Below are 20919 nucleotides of genomic sequence, written 5' to 3' on the forward strand. Positions count from 1 at the left end.
TACCGCGCACGTTCTTGTGCCCGCTCCCGCTCGCACTCCGACGCTGCAGCGTTCGCTCCGGCGCGGGTCTACTTTCCACGCGCGACCACACGTCTGAGTTACACGTGCGAAATATATGCACGTAACTAATTATTAATAAAATATATGTACATAGAGTATATCGTTTTGTTTTCTTTTAAAGAAAATATCTGCAATGAATTGCGTCCTTCTCTAAATAATAAAGATGGATTCGCTTAGATATATAGAATGTTGCACACGCAGACGCACACGCACGTCCTTGTTGAATGAATAAACCTCTCCCTCTATATATCTCTATCTATTGCGTTGTGTTGAGTTTGAATCACTCAAACTGCGGCGAGACGACGCCTCCCTTGAATTCATAAACCATCTCTGGTCTCCTCTCTTTTTCCTCCGCTCCGCTCTGCTCTGCCAGTCAACCGTCGACTAGCAGGCAGATCTCTTGATTTGGTCTTCTTCTCCGGCAGCGGCAGACTCCTTTCGTGCGTGTTGAGGGAAAGCCAAGGAAGAAACAGAAAGCGCGATGAGCAACGGAGATCATGGCCATGTCGAATACCAAGAGGTAAATTAAAACATCCATCCATCTATCATGCATGGATCCTAATCTAATCTGTAGTATAGTATTAATCCGAATGGACGGAATTGGAACTGCATCTCATCTGCAGGAGTACGTTGTGAACTCGCGGGGGATGAGGCTCTTCACCTGCAGATGGCTGCCCAAGAAACCAATCCCAAAGGCGCTCGTCTTCCTGTGCCATGGTTGGTTATACGTTGCTTCTTGCCTTTGATCTGCTTTCTGATTGCCATACTGCCATGGATGAACGAATTAATACAATTCACAGGGTACGCGGTTGAGTGCGCGGTGACGATGCGCGGCACCGGGGAGCGCCTGGCGCGAGCCGGGTACGCCGTCTACGGCCTCGACTACGAGGGACACGGCCGCTCCGACGGCCTCCAGGGCTACGTCCCGGACTTCCAGGCCCTCGTCGCCGACTGCGACGACTTCTTCACCTCCGTCGTCTTCCAGTACTCCCACGGAAACCAGACCTGCAGCAGGTTCCTTCTGGGCGAGTCGATGGGCGGCGCGGTGGCGCTCCTCCTCCACCGCGCCCGTCCGGACTTCTGGACGGGCGCCGTGCTCGTGGCACCCATGTGCAAGATCGCAGATGAGATGAGGCCACACCCTGTGGTGGTGAACATCCTGAGGGCGATGACCAGCATCATCCCGACGTGGAGGATCGTGCCCACGAACGACGTCATCGACTCGGCATACAAGACTCAGGAGAAGAGAGATGAGATCCGGGAAAACCCCTACTGCTACAAGGGCAAGCCACGCCTCAAGACCGCGTACGAGCTCCTCAAGGTCAGCTTGGACCTCGAGGCCAACCTCCTGCCCCAGGTACTTCCATCTCTCTTTTTTTCCCTCTCCTTTACTTTACTTTACTGACCATTCATGCATCTAGATTAGTCACTCTTAATGGACGTCCCTGTCCAATTAGTTGGTTGTTTGACCAAATTAATCTGTCATTGTTTGCATCGATCTCCTTCCTGTACGCACGTGGATCTACATGCGATAGGGTCGTTGGCCGGCCGGGAAATGCTCCATCATGATAGAGAGATCGATGCTTCATTTGTCTAAGCGCTTTTAATATGATATTGATTTTATAAGCAACAGTCAATATATTTTAAGAGAAATTAATGATTAGATTTTACTTTTGATGATTTTTTCAAAACAAAGATACTCCCTACATTTGTAGATGAAGAAAGTAGAGTTTTTCTTTTCTTTTCTTGAAAGGGTGTTTGCATCCTCGCGCTCACGCCAGGTACGCGTGATGCCCTTACGCCTTACCGTTATGATCTCGCATCGGGTTGTACATAATTTAAAATATGGTTATGGTCTTTCTAAAATTAATATTACTTTGATATCTTAGCTTTCTCCTGTATATTTGCGAAATGTAACAAAGTTATGAATTTTTAGACTAATATAATTACCACTTTGATTTAATTCAAAAAAATTACCACTTTGATGGTTGCGTAGGTGTCATTTCCTTTCCTGATCGTGCACGGCGGGGCAGACAAGGTGACGGACCCATCGGTGAGTGAGCTGTTATTCCGATCGGCGGCGAGCCGGGACAAGACGCTCGAGCTCTACCCGGGCATGTGGCACGCCCTTACCTCCGGCGAGTCGCCCGACAACATCGATGCCGTCTTCCGCGACATCATTGCTTGGCTCGACCACAGATCCCCAACGTCGTCAGCGGAGGAGCTGTCGGAGATGGAGCAGAAGGCCAGACACGACGACCACCCAGCTGCATCAGGAACAAACTAAATGCAATGCATAGCTAGCGTAGAAACCAATTTAGATTCACATGTCAATGATACTATACTATCATAGGTGCCTTAGCTACAGGAGTTCAACGAGATCATATATATATATCGTCTAGTGTATAATTTACATCACAATTCAACCTACTGTTATGTACGGCTTACTCCCATATTGTGGCCAAATGGGTAGCCTCGGCCGGCCGTTAGCCAAGTGGGCTTTACCGAGCTAGCCCGCATGCCAAGCATTTGGCCTAAGCACGGCGCTGTTTTCGTGCTCTACACCCTCCACCACGTCCCGCCGGTGCTGCGTTCGTTCCGTCTCGCCGATTTATGTGTTATTTTTTATGTGAAATGATTTAGATATAATCTATGTGATTTTCTAGATAAATTTAGAATTTTTTTCATATTATATTTGAAAAATTTTATCTACCATCGATAGAATTCCGATAAATCCGATAATTCTGTTTACTACTAACTTTCCATAAACTTTTATTATCGATAAATTTTTCCTTGTGACACCCTCATCGCCAACATCTACCGCGACAATCTCCGCCTGCTCCGGAAGCAGCGGCAGAGGATGGACAGGGTGGGCGCCCGGTCGGCGACGGTGGAGGTGCGGTGGCGCGACGTGTGCGTGGAGGTGGTGCAGGGAAGCCGCTCCCCACCATCTGGAACGCCGCCGTCTCCAACCTCCAGCTGGCGAGCAGCATGCTGGGCTTCAACCGGCAGCAAGCGAGGATCCGCATCCTCGACAATGTCAGCGGCATCGTCAAGCCTTCGAGGCTGACGCTTCTCCTGGGACCCCCAGGCTACGGCAAAACCACCCTCCTCAAGGCACTCGCAGGCAAGCTCAACACCAATCTCAAGGTAACAGGAGAAATCGAGTACAATGGCGTGAAGCTGAATGAGTTTGTTCCGGAGAAGACGGCAGCCTACATCAGTCAGTATGACCTCCATGTCCCTGAGATGACTGTCAGAGAGACCCTCGACTTCTCTGCAAGATTCCAGGGTGTTGGCAACAGAGCAGGTCACTAGCTTCATCGACCATACTTAACAACTATAGTTCATCATTTCAGCCACTCTACTCCTAAACCAAGTTTGCTTCTGTAAATCAGAAATCATCAAGGAGGTGATCAGAAGGGAGAAGAGGCAGGGATTACCCCTGATCCCGATATCGACACATATATGAAGGTAAACACTAATCTTATTATGCGTTTTCCATCATTATGCAATTTTGACCATATCGAGACAAAACACTGAATCAACTGATACAATTTATCAATAGGGCTCTCTCCTATTGACTATCTAGAAAACATATCATCTGTGCAAATTCTACTTCATTCTCCAATTACCTTCATAATATTTGGCATTCTAGCTGTAACACGTTACAATCAAGCTACATTTTTTACAGGCAATATCTGCGGAAGGTTTAGAAAGGAGCATGCAAAGATACTACATTATGAAGGTAATTGTTTCCCAAGGAAGTAGAAGTATGCTCACCATCCACTGCGTAAGAAAATTGCCCTGTGCATAAGCTCTTCTTCCTTAACTGACAGATCATGGGACTTGACATATGCGCCGACATAATGGTGGGAGATGCAATGAGAAGAGGTATTTTAGGTAGTGAAAAGAAGAGACTAACCACAGGTGATTTTACAATATTTAGAATTGTATGAGGATGATGTTTTGTTATCCAAACTATAGTTCTGTAGGGCTTGAATTAGATACTACAATTAATTGACTAAAATTCTTTAATTTCTGATGGAATGCTATACGTCATTTCAGTTTCACTGCTACTTGGTTCTGATGGTGTCTTTATTTCAGTTATTGACATACAATATTGTAACACTTTGTTATAACTATCTAATAATACGGGGCAAGGTACAGGGCAAACTACCTTTTTGATGAAAACCATGCAAGTCACCCTGATTAAGGGATATGTAAGTGAGGCACTATATACATTAGCTGAGAGCAAGATAAGACACTGAAGCTCTACCCAGGGATGTGCCATGCTTTGACTTCTGGGGAACCCAAGGAAAACATCGATATTGTGTTTTCAGACATCATCAAATGGTTAGAAGAGAGAGGGCAGCATCAGTTTCATAAATAGCTTGAATCTTTAGACATAAGACAGTGCAGTTAGCCAAACAAACAAGCTTATGTGGTTTCCAATATATAGCATCATGTAAATGAATTAAGTTACTTCATCGAACCTGCTCTATCCGTTCAGAAATAATAGATATTTTTTTTAGCTCGATCTTCAAGGTTGAATTTTGACTAAAGTTTTCTCACAAAATATTCCATTTATAGGTATAAAAACTATAGTGTGAAATCATTTTGAATTGTGAATCTAGTTGTATAATTTTTATATACTAAATATTATTATAATTTGATTTATTAATGATCAAAGTACACAAAGTTTGATTTTTCTAAAATAAAATAGGTATACTATTTATGAATGGTGGAAGTACTTGGTAGCTGTTATTTTGATATTTGTTGTGATGACTGGTGAGGGTTAATTTGTAGCTACTTGGTTGGGCGTAGTGTGTAGGAAGATGACATGCATCCGTTGTTTGTTGGTGGTAGAGTACGTAGTTGATGGCGTTGACATATGTGAGATGCACTTGATCTCACAGGTCACCGTTGTCACGGACGTTGTCCTGATTCTATTATTATTGATAAAATATTCTATCATCTTTACTATTTAAAAATAAGTAGTGGTTCCTGTTTTGCTCGTATTTATTCTGTTTTCAGTATTTTCAACGTTTGCATTCTGCTCCGCTCCCCTGTGTGGACCCCTGTTCCGTGCCCACGCTCCACGCGCAACCGCATGCTCTTGCGTGGACCCGCCTACCGCGCACGCTCTCGTACCTACTCCCGCTCACACTCCGCACGCTGCAGCGTCCGCTCCGGCGCGGGTCTACTTTCCACGCGCGGCCACGCGACTGAGTTACGCGTGCGAAACATATGCACGTAACTAATTATTAATAAAAATATATGTACATAGAGTATATCGTTTTGTTTTCTTTTAAAGAAAATATCTGCAATGAATTGCATCCTTCTCTAAATAATAAAGATGGATTCGCTTAGAAATATAGAATGTTGCACACGCAGACGCACACGCACGTCCTTGTTGAACGAATAAACCTCTCCCTCTATATATCTCTATCTATTGCGTTGTGTTGAGTTTGAATCACTCAAACTGCGGCGAGACGACGCCTCCCTTGAATTCATAAACCATCTCTGGTCTCCTCTCTTTTTCCTCCGCTCCGCTCTTCTCTGCCAGTCAACCGTCGACTAGCAGGCAGATCTCTTGATTTGGTCTTCTTCTCCGGCAGCGGCAGACTCCTTCCGTGCGTGTTGAGGGAAAGCTAAGGAAGAAACAGAAAGCGCGATGAGCAACGGAGATCATGGCCATGTCGAATACCAAGAGGTAAATTAAAACATTCATCCATCTATCATGCATGTATTAATCCGAATGGATGGAATTGGAACTGCATCTCATCTGCAGGAGTACGTTGTGAACTCGCGGGGGATGAGGCTCTTCACCTGCAGATGGCTGCCCAAGAAACCAATCCCAAAGGCGCTCGTCTTCCTGTGCCATGGTTGGTTATACGTTGCTTCTTGCCTTTGATCTGCTTTCTGATTGCCATACTGCCATGGATGAACGAATTAATACAATTCACAGGGTACGCGGTTGAGTGCGCGGTGACGATGCGCGGCACCGGGGAGCGCCTGGCGCGAGCCGGGTACGCCGTCTACGGCCTCGACTACGAGGGACACGGCCGCTCCGACGGCCTCCAGGGCTACGTCCCGGACTTCCAGGCCCTCGTCGCCGACTGCAACGACTTCTTCACCTCCGTCGTCCGCCAGTACTCCCACGGAAACCAGACCTGCAGCAGGTTCCTTCTGGGCGAGTCGATGGGCGGCGCGGTGGCGCTCCTCCTCGACCGCGCCCGCCCCGACTTCTGGACGGGCGCCGTGCTCGTGGCACCCATGTGCAAGATCGCAGATGAGATGAGACCACACCCTGTGGTGGTGAACATCCTGAGGGCGATGACCAGCATCATCCCGACGTGGAGGATCGTGCCCACGAACGACGTCATCGACTCGGCATACAAGACTCAGGAGAAGAGAGATGAGATCCGGGAAAACCCCTACTGCTACAAGGGCAAGCCACGCCTCAAGACCGCGTACGAGCTCCTCAAGGTCAGCTTGGACCTCGAGGCCAACCTCCTGCCCCAGGTACTTCCATCTCTCTTTTTTTCCCTCTCCTTTACTTTACTTTACTGACCATTCATGCATCTAGATTAGTCACTCTTAATGGACGTCCCTGTCCAATTAGTTGGTTGTTTGACCAAATTAATCTGTCATTGTTTGCGTCGATCTCCTTCCTGTACGCACGTGGATCTACATGCAATAGGGTCGTTGGCCGGCCGGGAAATGCTCCATCATGATAGAGAGATCGATGCTTCATCTGTCTAAGTGCTTTTAATATAATATTGATTTTATAAGCAATAGTCAATATATTGTAAGAGAAATTAATGATTAGATTTTACTTTTGATGATTTTTTCAAAACAAAGATACTCCCTACATTTGTAGATGAAGAAAGTAGAGTTTTTCTTTTCTTTTCTTGAAAGGGTGTTTGCATCCTCGCGCTCACGCCAGGTACCGAATCCGGGTCACGAGCGTGACGCCCTTACGCCTTACCGTTATGGTCGTACATAATTTAAAATATGGTTATGGTCTTTCTAAAATTAATATTACTTTGATATCTTAGCTTTCTCCTGTATATTTGCGAAATGTAACAAAGTTATGAATTTTTAGACTAATATAATTACCACTTTGATTTAATTCAAAAAATTACCACTTTGATGGTTGCGCAGGTGTCATTTCCTTTCCTGATCGTGCACGGCGGGGCAGACAAGGTGACGGACCCATCGGTGAGTGAGCTGTTATTCCGATCGGCGGCGAGCCGGGACAAGACGCTCAAGCTCTACCCGGGCATGTGGCACGCCCTTACCTCCGGCGAGTCGCCCGACAACATCGATGCCGTCTTCCGCGACATCATTGCTTGGCTCGACCACAGGTCCCCAACGTCGTCAGCGGAGGAGCTGTCGGAGATGGAGCAGAAGGCCAGGCACGACGACCACCAGCTGCAGCAGGAACAAACTAAATGCAATGCATAGCGTAGAAACCAATTTAGATTCACATGTCAATGATACTATACTACCATATATATATATATATATATATATATATATATATATATATATATATATATATATATATATATATATATATAGTCGAGTGTTTAATTTACATCACAATTCAACCTACTGTTGTGTACGGCTTACTCCCGTATTCTTGCCAAATGGGCAGCCCGAGCCGGCCGATAGCCAAGTGGGCTTTGCTGTGCTGGCTCGCATGCCAAGCATTTAGTCCAAGCACGGCCCACGTAAGGCTGGGCCGGATCATGTTGGCCCGTGACATGGTAGGTCCGATGGGCTCTTTTTTACCTGTTAGTCACAGCGATGTTCTCGTGCCCCTACACCCTCCACCACGGCCCGCCGGTGCCGCCTCTGTTCCCTCTCACCGACGCCTGCCCGCTATCGTTCCCCTTGGCCACCTACTGCTGTGTCGCCTCTTCCCAGGGCCATCTCCGCCTTTAGTCCCCTGTCTAACCATCTTCCCCAGTCCACTGCAAGAGCGCCCCCACGATGTCGTCGCACAAGCTCATGCTCTCCGGCCCCGGTGGCGTGGAGAAGCTGCAGGCTGCAACAAGCATTGCGCAAGTGGTCGCGGCCGTGTCCATGAAGGGGATGGCAGGTGCCGACGGTGCCGTGCGAGTTGCGGTCGGCGAGGCAAAAGGCGGGGAGGGGCAGGAGTAAGGCCAAGGCGTACCTGAAGGCAGTGGATTAGCACGCATGTCGCCAGGCCGCCAGCGATGTCAGCATCACCTGTGTTTACAACAAGGCCGATGCCACGGTGGATGCTGTCGATGTCGAAACTCGGCTCGTGCACCGCCATCATGGTCCGCAACATCGCCAACAAGCTCAGGTAAGTGATGGAGCGCGCGCACCAGCCGAGTTCCATTCTTCTTTACTGCAGTAGGGTAGTACTAGCATGCAGCTCGTCCCTCTTTTGCTCCGATTGTCTAGTAGAGTTCCTAAACCCGCATGCGCCCTGTGTTTTCAAGTGTTCATAACAAGTCGTGTCGTGCCGGTCCGACATGCTGCGGTTCTAGCCCACGCACGACCTAACTAACCCATCATGATGTGCCTACACTACCGAGACACGTGCCGGTCCATTTTGCTAGGTCTATCCTGTATAGTGAAAGCCCTAGAATAATAATACAAGGCAATCAATTCACCGTGGGAAAAACAAAAAGGAATAGATAAAATATACAGAACATAGGAAGAACCAAGACTGTTGGAGCAAGAGTTCGTCTTGCCCCAGCAAATACGGCGAGAGTTTCTTCTAAGGAGGAGACTCAAGCTTGGAGATAAAGTTTGAGTGGAAGGAACACCACGAGTATATTGATGATAGGAAAAATGGATCGATCTGGGGGGAGAATCACAGGTTTACTGTGATTCGTGTTCTATGTCCGTCGTTTTCCCAGAGGACCATGGCCTCCTATTTATAAGGCCATGCGTAGCTTGACGTACAAGTTATCATAATGTACAAATATTCAGGATCCAGCCAAATTACTAAGCCTTATCCCAGATGACTACCTTCTATCCTATACTGTCAGGAGATAAATATCCACCGTGGTATTATCATGGTGCCTGCCCCTTGAAGAGGGCGAGCCGGGCACCAATTGCGGCCCGGCGCCGCACCGCCAGGGGTGTCAAGATAGGTACCATCGTGCTGGGGTGTTAGAGCGGCATCCACTAGCCTAGGCATTTAATACCGGTCACTTCCTCGTAGGCAAAGTACAACTGGTTCTTGCTTTTTAGTAGACTTTTCCTAAGGTCTGATGACTCACCTAGTAACCTCTGGGAAGTCGGCCCGGGCAGTGGGAGGCTGAAGCATCGGGGACCGGGCCTTCGGGAGGCGGAACTCCGGAAGGCTGAGGCTTCGGGAGGCTGAGCTCCAGAAGGCCGGGGCTTCGGAAGGCGGGAACAGGCTCAGCCTTTGGGAGGCTGAGCTAATTAAGCCAAGGGGGCATCATGGGTCCTTAATAACGACCCCCAACAGTAGCCCCTTGCAGGGGCGGCCAGCGGAGCGGTCGGGCCCATGGTTCCTTCGGCGCAGGGCCCCCGGCGGTCCCTGGCTTGTGGTTGATGGCTCATGGTTTGAGAATCGCTTAACTTGCCCGGGATGATTTGACCCGGGTGACGGAACAGCATGTTGGATGACGTTGGCGACAGGGAGCATTGAATGCGCCTTGAGGAGAGGTGTAGTCTTGCCCTATCTGGCGGAGCATGGGATGCGTGTCATCTTGTCGTTGGGGGGGAGGGGGCAACGGAGTCGGTTTCACTCCCCCATGATTTCGGCCTGGCAGGCGAAAGGACGACGCGTGCGCTCGCCGCCTGGAGGGGGCAAGTTGCTCCCGATTTGTAGCAGGAGGGGGATTGCCCAGAACAAACCTTTTGCCGACTCCTCATTCTCATCTGCTTCTGTCTTCGGCGCCTCTTGCCTTGCGTGAATTGTTCCTTGATCTCTACTCCCCTCTCTCTCGTAGTTCAGCGCCTTTCACCATCCTCTTGCGGTTCATATGGCCGACCTAAGTACCCCGAGTGAAGCTGAAACTCGGGCGGCGGGGGAGATGGCCGGAGTAGCCGCGGCGGGGGACCCTCGGGTGTCATCGGCTTCCCCGTTGCTGATGGGGCCACCACCGGGAGTAGAGCTTCGGCGCGCCAGCAAAAGCCACTCTCGACAAACCACCGTGCTGGGATCGTCTATCATCGGTGACGAGGAGCTCGACCGGATGGTTAGGGAGGGGAAGATCCCCTCCCGAGCCTTCGCTGGGCGAGGAGGTCCCGAAGCCTCTGACCCATGAGGTCGTGGTGTTTGAAGCCTTCTTTGAGGCGGGCCTGGGTTTTCCTTCAGTGCCGTTGCTTGAAGATGTGCTCCGCCACTTCTACGTGGAGCTCCCGCAGCTCCACACCAACGCCATTGCCCGCCTGGCCACCTTTGAGTGGGTCATGTGGGCGGAGGGGTGTGAAGGGAGGGCGGATTTCTTCGTGGCCCTCCACTTTACCAGCTACTAGCCGAAGTTGATCAAGGTCGAGGGGACGACGAGGCCCCTCAGTTTCGGGAGTATTAACTTCCAGATACGGCTGCAGTACCACGATGCCTTCCCAGCGAAGGCCATCAACGGCCGGTGGTATATCAGCTGGTTGCAGTGGTGGTTTTACTACAGCGTCGGCCCTGCATCGCCCCTTTGCTCCACGAACCGGGATATCGTGTATGTTCCGGAGCCGGAGACGGGGATTACGGACGACCAGTTTGCCTCACGGCTGGCCCTTCTCCGGAGGGTGACCGAGAAGATGAGCATGCGTGACCTCGTGAAGGAGTTCACCATGTTGCGTGTCCGGCCCCTCCAAACGGGCTGGAACTGTGTTTTTGAGCAAGGTGCGAAAGAGTGGCCGAAGGTGTTTCCGATCCGCCCGTCAGTGCTAGTGAGTTCCTTTTGTAGTTGGGTTCTCGATCTGCCGATGTGAGCCGTCTTTTTTCTTTCAGAGAGCTGCCTCCCGCTGGAGTGCGTGGCGGAGATCGCGGAGGTGATCCTGGGCTCTCCTACTATCGCGGAGCGGGAGCGGCGGGTGGTCCTGCCACAGAGTTGGGAGCGATACGATCATGTCTGTTTTTACCTTGGCGTGGGAGCTTCGGCATGGCGGGATCCTCCAAAGCCTAGGTCTACTGGAAAATGAGCGCGTGCGGGGGGGCCCATTTGCACAAGGACAATCCAGGCCCGGCGACCCTCAGCATCCGGAGGCTCGCATACTGGTTCGATGTCCGAGTCGTTGGAGGCGCCCCTAGTTCACAAGAAGCGCCTGAGGCGGGTTGGGACTGTGAGCGATCAGTCCGAAGGCGAGGGCCGGGGTGGCAACGATGATGGGGGGATGGACCGGGCCTCCCCGGATATTGCGGGTCATGGCCAGAGCCAACGGCGAGGCGTGGCCTCCGTGGACTTAGACTTCGGTCTTGTCGACTCGGATGATGAGGATGTTATGGGTCCTCTTGTAAGAGGTTCGGGGGAACCAAGTGTGGTTTGCTTTATTAGCCATACCCTTTTGGTCATGCGCTGGGATCTTAATTTGTATTTCTTCTTAGTTGTAGCGACCTTCGAGGTGGATACGACTTTGACTCCACCCCTTGGGGCCTCGAAGGCCCAGCAGAGATCGTGGACTCCTCCGGAGGGGTCTCCGAGGGCCATCTTGGGGGATGTGGCTTCGTTCCTGCGGGGCCCGGAGTCGGCTGGTGGTCCGCTCACGGCGGCTTGTGCCCGAGGTGCCGTGCCCTCCGCCAGGAGTCCCTTCGGAGCAGTTGAGGGGGCCCCTAGCCTCGGGATCCTGACCCCGGATGACTTCCAGCTGCGCCAAGAGGTGTCAAGGGCTTTCGCTACGGCCTCCTCTCTGCTTCGGAGTGGGGAGGTCGAGAGAGCGTTGGCCTAGCGTCCCCTGGAGGAGCTGGAGGCGCGATTGGCGGCGGCGGCCCTTCAGGTCGGTAGTGTTAGTTATGATCGTCGGGTCCAGTGTTGGGTCCCGGGTAGCTTATCTTGTCTTTTTCCATTTTTTGTGGTGCTTTGTAGCAAGTAATTTTGACGAGGGCGCTGGGAGGTGGCGGACGGCAGGCTTTGGAGGAGGCCCGAAAACAGGTGGTGTCCGCGGAGGGTCGTCTTCATGAGGATATGGTGCTTCGTGAGCGTGTGGAGGCGAAGGAGGTTGCCGATGAGGCCAACGCGGCCCGTGTGTCTGCCGAGAGTGACGCCGACACCCTTCGGGCGGTGGTGGTAAATATGCGGTGAGAGCTGGAGGGGGTTTGGGCATCGGAGGGGGCACTACGTTCGGCACTAGTGCGGCAGGTGCCGGACTTCGTGGTCGAGGCCTTCCAACCAGAGGTACCTCCGGTGGAGATTGGCGCAGCCTTGGAGAGCTTCCGTCGTGGCGTATGGGCGAAGCATGGTCGGAACGTGACGTTGCACTTTATGGTCGATCAGGAGGCTCCGGGTGCCTAGGGGGCCTTCGTCCGAGTTCTTCGTTGGGAGTCCTGGTGCTTCACTCGGAGTCTACGGGTGCTTCGCGGCCCTCTGGGAGAACTTTGTCTGGCGTTGTTGTCCCTCCGGAGTCAAGCGTGGATGCCCCAAAGTTGTAGCTCTATCGCGGCTATCTTTGTTTTGTTTTCTTTCTTGGGGAGGGGGGTTGAGTTCTAGTATATTGACTGCCTCCTTCTGCTTTATGTATATAATCTTTTCTTTATTTGATGGGAACCGCGCTTGTCTTCCTGTGTTTTACCTGTTTTGTTTTTGGGACGTTTGGGCCTTTGAGTTTTAACCGGAGTCTGCTTTGTGTGTATAGGTACGGCGGCCCGAGGCCAGAGGAGGCCTCGTCCGTACCTTGGATAGTGCCTCCAGGGAGGGATCGAGTGCATCTGGTGCGTCGGGGGCTACTCCGTTCGTTCGTCGGCGAAGTCACTTTATTATGCCCCGTGATTCTGATGGGCGTGTTGACCCACAGGTGGTTGCCGACGTTTTGGTTAAGGTCAAGCCAGAGGATCACCCGGTGTTCACTCCGGATGTATGCTTTACCGCAAGAGATAACTGGTGTGTAGCCCGAACGGCATGGGAGGTTGCCGGCTCACGCTTCTTACGGCACTCCGTCCTTCCCCGGGGTTCTGACGGAAGGGTGCCTTTGGAAATTCTCGAGTCTACCTTGGGTGAGGTGAAGGTGGAGGAGGCACAGGCCGCGGAGGCCTCGTCGGCGGGGCAGGGGGAAGAGCTGGACTTCTCGGCCTTTGACTCATATCCCTTCCCGGGGTCGAGTCTCTGTTTCGAGCAGCAACCCCTTTGGTGGAGGGGGCTCGCGTCGGCCTCCCATGCGCAGTTGTCGTGGATGACTCTTCAGGTCTCGTGGTGTGTCTGGGAGGCATGGCGGTTGGGCACCCTCGTCTTCCCGTAGTGGTACAGGGGGGCATAGTAGGCTAGCCAGTTTGCTGGGCATAGATTCGATATACAGCGGTTAACTGTATAAAAAGACTTTTGTATGTTCTTTTTCCTCTCCCTTTTTGATGATTGATTGCGCCGACGTTTCGCCTGTGCCCCTTGTCCCAGCCCCTTCGCATCCTGTGGTTGTCTGATGGCCATGGGGTGTGAGGCTTCGAGGGGCATCAGAAGGGTCGGGTGATAGACTCGGTTTTGTTGGGATTTTTGTCCCCTCGCCATGCCTAGGGCGGCCTTGCCTTAGAAATGATGGGGGGTGTTATGCATGTACGGTATGAAGGCACTACCTCCAAGATGCCGGAGCGGTCTTTGCCTATCCGACATTTTAGGTTTGCTAGGCCCAAATGATGATGGACGGAATGCCTGTCCAGCACGGAGACTTTGTCTTCAAGATGCTAGAGCGGTCTTTGCCTATCCGCCACATAGGTTAGCTAGACCTTAAAGATGACAGACGGAATGTCTGTCCAGCACGGAGGCTTATGCCTTCAAGATGCTGGAGCAGTCTTTGCCTATCCACCACGTAGGTTAGCGTGACCTTAAAGATGAAAGACGGAATGCATGTCTAGCACGGAGGCTTATGACTTCAAGATGTTGGAGCGGTCTTTGCCTATCTGCCACGTAGGTTGACGAGACCTTAAAGATGGCAGACGGAATGCTTATCCAGCACAGAGGCTTATGCCTTCAAGATGCTGGGTTTTTTTTGGGTGTTGAGGTTGGGGTTCTTTATACATAATACTTGCGGAGGGTCTCTGCGTTCCGATTGTGTTCGAGGGGGGTCCCCTCTGCATCAGCCGGTCGGTAGGAGCCGGGTCAGTTAGACTCGAGGATCGAGTATGGGCCTTCCCATTTGTTGCGTAGCTTTCCTGGTGCTAGGGCGCGTCGAAGCACGAGTTCGCTAGGTTTAAAGTTTCGCAGCGCAACCCTTGGATTGTACCAAGCCTTAGTTTTCTTAATGTAGTGATCTAGGTTCTGAATGGCATGGAGCCACGTGCCTTCAGTAAGGTCGAGGGAGAGCTCCCTTTCTCCGTCAGTTTGTGGGAGTTGTACCCTGAGTGAGCAGGCCTTGACCTCGGTGGGGGTCATGGCTTCGTCTCCGTATAGGAGGCGGAAGGGTGTGAACCCGGTGGTCCGCATGACAGTGGTGCGGAGGGACCATAAAACCTTGGTTAATTCATCGATCCATAGGCCTCAAGCTAAGCCGACGAGGCGTCGATTTAGACTGGAGAGGATGTTGCCATTGGCCCTTTCGACGACTCCATTGGATTGAGGGTGTCGAACTGCTGTGAAGCATAATTCGATGTCGAGGTTGTCGGTGAACTGTCTAAAAGGTCCGAAGTTGAATTGTGTGTCGTTGTCCACCGTGAGCTATTGTGGGACGCTGAAGTGGCAGATTATGTTCTTCCAGAAGAATTTCTGGACATTTTTTGATGTGATCGCAGTGAGGGGTTCGGCCTCGACCCATTTGGAAAAATATTCTAATGCGACCACTGCGTACTGGAGGTTTCCTTTGGCCCAAGGAAATGGATCGATGAGGTTCATACCCCAACAAGACAGGGGCCAGACAGGGGCGATTGGTTGCAAAGGAGTTGGAGGTCGGTGGCTTCGGCGTCCCATCCATTGGCATCCTTGGCAGGTGGAGCCAAGTTCTTCCGCGTCGGAAATTTCTCTGAGGAGGGTGGCTCCTTCTTGTTTAGTGATGCACCGAAGGAGGGGGCGCATACACCTGTCTTGTAAAGTGTGTTATTTATGAGGTGGTAGCCCCTAGCGCGATGTTGGATGCGGCGGAGTGCAATTGGGTCGTCCGGTTCTGTTGTTCCTCTTAGGAAAGATAGGAGGGGGCCCTCCAGTCCGCAGTTTGGATGGGAAGGATGGCGACGGCTATCTCGTAAAGGATTCTGGCAGTCGGCTACAGCTTTTGCTAAGGTGTCTGCCTGATTGTTGTTCGCCCGTGGTATGCTTCGTATGGATATGCCGCGGAAGTGTGCCTCGGCTTTGCGAATGGCCTCGAGGTATGTTACCATGTCTGGATGGCGGACTTGGAAGTCCTTGTTGATGTGACAGACGATGATCTGAGAGTCGGTTCGGATGATGACTCTGGCTGCTCTTAAGTCTCGGGCCTTTCGGAGGCCTAGGAGGACGGCCTCGTATTCGGCTATGTTGTTGGTCGTCTTGAAATCTAGGCGAGCGACGTATTGGACCTGTTGGCCTGTGGGGGAGATGAGGACCGCGCCAGCTCTAGCGCCCGTGGAGCAGTATGCTCCGTCGGTGTAGATGGTCCAGATGTCTTGGGTGGGTGTGGTGTTGGGTTCGGTTGTTGCCGGGGTCCAATTGGCGATGAAATCTACCAAGATTTGGGATTTTATGGCGGTGCGGGCTACAAACCTTACGACGAAGGGGGCTAACTCTACCGCCAACTTTCCAATACGTCCCGTCGCCTCCCAGTTGTGAAACATGTTGCCCAGCAGGTACGAGGTTGGGACAGTGATGTTGTAGGCAAGGAAGTAGTGTCGGAGCTTACGCGAGGCCATCGGCAGGGCGTAGGCTATTTTTTCGAGCTCAGTGTAACATTGTGCTACGTGTGAGCAGGGCATAGCCCGGTGACGTGGCGGCCTATTCTACACGCCCAGTGGTGCGGGTTCTCCGGTCCGCTCCGGCATCGGTGCTAGCGGCCGTGGGCGTTGGCTTGTTGCCTTCAGTAGGTGAAAGGATCAGTGACGTATTAGGAGGAGGATGAATTAGGACACTTGAAACTATTCGGCTGCAAAAAATTTATAAGATAAATCTATATCAATTTATATCTAAATGTATTCTAGGTTCAAACCACATTATAAAGGTAAACATGCAATGATAGATTACAAGAAGTAAATACGGAAACGTAAATAGTGTAGAAAGAGCGAACTCGATACAAGAAATTTTTATCTCGTGATATCGAGGGCATAAACGGTACTCATAGTCCATATTGGAGCGGCCATGTAAGACCCTAACCCATGATCTCATGTGCCATCCGTATCAGTCCCTAAATCAAATAGCTAATATGTATAGTACAACAGTTGTAATATCACAGACAAACTTCGTACGTAATTACTAAGGTTTAGAGCACAAAAGGTTACAACCCATACTGTATATTACAAATCTGGCCGAGAGGCTAATAAAACACAACGGAAAGCACCACAAGCAGTTTAGGGTGCAAACGTGACTTTTAAGACTACTCTTCATCCCCACCTTCAGCTCTGGTGAAATCGGCATTGACTTCCTCAACTGAATGACAGCAAGAGTGAGTCGGAAGGTACTCAACAAGCCCTATACTATATTAAGGTGTTGATAGATGCATAAAGGGGTAATTAAAGGATGAGGCTTTACAATTTAGTTTTAAGCGTAAAGCAGTCTATGTAAGTATTCAATTGTATCATCTATGATTGACTTTAAAATAGTTTAAGTAGTTTAAAACCAGGTAACAAGCTATATCTGAGGGTTTTCGATCATGAGAGGGATACACCTCACTCCGCAGTCCCTATCATCATATCTGGTGTACCTCTAGTACCACACAGCTTCTGATGGATCGAGTTAGGAACCTCATCACATTGACATCTAGTCCACACACTCATTCATCAAGACACACGCACTCATGGTCTATTCAAGCGTGACCATGCCTTCGCATATTCATGACCGTTGACACGGCTATTCGAATTGGTTTAAACTTTGCAGAGGTTGTACAGCTTTACCCATGCGATATGCTCAACCTCCAACCGTTGCAAGCGAAGGAGCAAATCATACCGAGATACTCTATTCACCTTTCCTGCTAGGCTTTTTTACGAGATTTACCCCCAATACTAGTGGTCTTGTACTGAATGCCATGTTCCCTTTTTAAGCATTTGTCGGTCTCTACACATTTAAACAGAGAGCCATGTAGTCACTTGACTTCTCGCTGATCTCAGCCTCCTAGTATGATGCCCAACTCAGTCCGGTGAAGAAAAATCAAGTCATGCCCATTCAAGACGTATGGTTGCACGAGGGTGGCTAAGCATGACGGTGCAAGACTCGGTCCTTAAACGACTAGGGTAGGTATCTTCTTGCCATGAACACCACATAGGTGACTCAAGCCCCAATGAGCATCTTCATCTAGAGTACTACTCCACCTGCCCTCGCCAAACAGTTTTCATCCATTTTTACACACCTCCCACCTTATCCCACATGACATTAAGGATTTTACAACCATCATGAAATTCATAACCATCAAGGATCCATGGTATATGAGTTTAATATTGACAACAGTTATTCTTATCTATGAGGAGAGGTGTTTTAAAGGCGACACGAGGAGACGTATTCAATCCTAAGCATGCTAGATATCAAGACGTCATCTGTCATTAATATAGATAACAACATGTAATCCTATGGTGATATGTACTTTGTATGATAACCTTTATGGCATGGCAAGTGTTTAATAGGATTAACTACTACAAGCAGTTTGCAAAAGCGTAATACATAGCACATGCGATATAAGTCCAGTTTTAGTTGATCATGTAGATTAGTTGAAAACATAGGTTCAATATGATCAAGGAGATAGGATTTGCCTTCTCCGAGGTTTTCTTCAAAGTCTTGGTTGTATTCTGGATCTTCCTCGCTCCTGACGCTTCCCTTGCAGCACTTGCAAAATTCCGACGGTTCTGCAATTGTGACTACGATCATTAAAAGGCTATACTAGGGAAGAATCAAATAACACCAAATAAAAAGCCAAATTAGCCCTAATTGATATCACACTGTGATGGATAGATGATCTCGAATTTAGATGAAGTTTAGTGAAAGAATCGCCGGAATCAGAGCCAAAACTAAGAAGTTATGACTACTGGAAGATTTAATCTAAATTAAATCAAAAAATTATAAAATTACACTATTTATGAGTGGGGCCCATGGGTGGGACCCAATGAACAGTAGTTTGGGCCCACATGAATAGTGAATCGTTGGGACCCATATGAATAGTACCAGCTGGGCTGAGATGGGCTTGGATTGGGTCAAGTCTAGGCCTGGATAGGCTGGGCTAGGCTTGGGCTACACAGTGCTGGGTTGTGCAGTGCATTTTCGCTCAGGTTTGGGCTAGTGGTTAGCAGGCTGCAGAGCTGGACTGGCCCATTAGGGTGCGGCTAGCGGGCAGCTAGGTTGGCCTGGCAGGCCAGCCACTACTAGGCCTAGGGCACGGCCTGCTTGGGCAGGCCGAGCAGTACGCGGACGGTGCACGGCCATGTGCATGCACGCGCGTAGGTGTGCGGGCGCGCGATGGGCGACATGGCTGAGTGGAGAAAAGGATCGACCGACGATGAGGAATCATAGCGGAACCGCGCCAGTGAGCTCGCCGGATCCACGCTTCAGCCGAGGGTTCTCTAAGAGGAGTGGTCGCGTCGGGCTTCTACACAACACGGTGGACTAGACTGGGGGCTCATCGACGGCGTGCCAGGATCGGGATAGTACCAGATGGCGGCCGGGGTTGATGGCGGTGGCGTAAGAAATCTGGGCAGCACCTCCCCCGTCGTAGCGCGCTCTGGGCCACTTGCAATCCTATGACTAGGTCCACGTGACTAACATGACGTGAAGGTCGGCTCAAGAGAGGGCTAAGGGTCACCAGCGGTGAGGAATTTCGGTGGCGGCGGAGAAAACTCATAGCCGCAAGCAACTCCATGAAAAGAAGGCACGGGGATGGCTATACAATAGCTAAGAGGATACGGGAGGGGACGGGGATGCTTACCTAGCTCAACACCGGCGAGAAGCTGGCCGACGGCCGGCGTTGCAACGGAGCGGTGGCGGCGGAGGCGGAGGCGACTCGGCTACCGACGCAGGCAGGCTCCCGTTGGGCTTCTAGCCGATGGAGAGCAGAACAGGGATAGCGTCGTCTACCCCGAGCTCCTGGGTAGCTCGTGGATGACGGATTGGTGACAAAAGAGGTATGGTGGCGTGAATGGCTACGGTGGCGAGGTGGCGTGGCAAAACGGAGAAAGAGAGAGAGACCGGGGGGGCTATTTATAGAGGGGAGGGAGTGCACAGAGAGGCGGTGCGCACATGACGTCAGGCAGACGTCAACGTGCAGCGCAGCAGCGAGGTGGCACCCAACGTTTTTCCCACGGTACGGGTGCTCTGCACCGACCATGTGCATGCGCGGGTGCGAAAGTCGCACGGCGCAGAGGCATGGGCGCACGAGTATGGGTGAAGAGAGAGAAGGGAGGGAGCGAGGGCGTGGAGGTCGGGCGGGGATATTTTCTCGGAGGGGAAGGTGGTCGGTCGGGCGGCCGACCTATGTGCAATGCGTGGACGGCCACGCTTGTGCGGGCACACACGCGTGCACAGGCTATCCAGCGCTAGGGTGAGCAGGCCGAGTGAGCCGAGCGGCGTGGTCGCGACCCAGCATGGAGAAGGAAGGAGGAGGGAAAGAAAGGAAGGTCAAGCCGGTTGCCGTGGGCCGAGCGAGAGAGAAGGGAAAGAGGTTCAGCCTGGGAAGAGAGAAAAGGAAAAATAGAATAAGGAATTAGGTTTAATTTAAAATTGAGGTATTTGAGGGAGGATTCGAATTCAATTTGGATTTGTGCTGAATAGAAACTAAGAATAGATTTGAAATTGAGATATATTCAATTTTAAATCTCCACGCAGAATACCATAAACCAACACATATGAACCAATTTAATGCAAGGATTATTTTGGAAACAATTTTAGTGCATTTTAAAATACCAGGTCAACTTAATATATTTAATATATATGAATGTATACATACTAGTATATATATACATTTATATACATATTTCCTTGATTTTAATTAGCCTAATTAATCATAAAAAGTTTTAATTGGGAGTGAAATTTACAATTAATAACATGTTATAAAACTCAAGATGTTACAAGCCACCTAGGATACAGCTCATAGATAGCACTCAATTATGGTCCTTGAGCCACCTAGGCCTCAAGTAGGTTGAAGTCCTTGAGCCACCTAGGCCTCAAGTAGGTTGAACCACCAAACCACCAAGGCAAGACATCACAACAAGCCACTTTTCCGGTCACTTACCGTTGTCTTCACTTCGGAGCTTGAACTACCAAGGCAAGGATCTCCGTGTCATCGTACAAGAGTTTTGTCACCGCTCCACACCAAGTCGGAGGGTCAACAAGCTTGAGCCACCAAAGCCCAAGATACCAACGAGTCACCAAGATGCCAACGTACCACTTGTTATAAGCTATGATCACTTCTTGATCCTCTCTCTATGTAGCAATACCTAGCAACAACTCTCTCTAGAACTATTAACACTAATCACTTCCTAATCATATGCTTAATTATCTTGGATATCACTTTTAAGTACTTTGGTGCTTGAATGTCTTTTCAAGTGTCTATGAGCCTTCCTGTTCTCCAGCACACTCAAATGGTCGAGTAGGGGGGTAT

The 20919-nt window shown here is 50.3% G+C and overlaps 2 protein-coding genes across 2 annotated transcripts; both read left to right on the top strand.

The window, feature by feature from the left end:
• The first annotated feature begins 269 nt into the window (after positions 1 to 269).
• LOC133905020 (caffeoylshikimate esterase-like) lies at positions 270 to 4133 on the top strand. The gene is made up of 7 exons (XM_062346707.1): positions 270 to 580; positions 684 to 777; positions 861 to 1417; positions 2057 to 3370; positions 3459 to 3534; positions 3755 to 3808; positions 3900 to 4133. Exons 1-4 carry the CDS (start codon positions 542 to 544, stop codon positions 2345 to 2347), a joined length of 981 nt encoding a protein of 326 aa, XP_062202691.1. The 5' UTR covers positions 270 to 541; the 3' UTR covers positions 2348 to 3370; positions 3459 to 3534; positions 3755 to 3808; positions 3900 to 4133.
• A 1358-nt stretch (positions 4134 to 5491) lies between these two features.
• LOC133905019 (caffeoylshikimate esterase-like) lies at positions 5492 to 7575 on the top strand. The gene is made up of 4 exons (XM_062346705.1): positions 5492 to 5776; positions 5855 to 5948; positions 6032 to 6588; positions 7231 to 7575. Exons 1-4 carry the CDS (start codon positions 5738 to 5740, stop codon positions 7531 to 7533), a joined length of 993 nt encoding a protein of 330 aa, XP_062202689.1. The 5' UTR covers positions 5492 to 5737; the 3' UTR covers positions 7534 to 7575.
• The last annotated feature ends 13344 nt before the right edge of the window (positions 7576 to 20919 follow it).

The sequence above is a fragment of the Phragmites australis genome, chromosome 22 (assembly GCF_958298935.1).
Source record: "Phragmites australis chromosome 22, lpPhrAust1.1, whole genome shotgun sequence".
NCBI lineage: Eukaryota > Viridiplantae > Streptophyta > Magnoliopsida > Poales > Poaceae > Phragmites > Phragmites australis.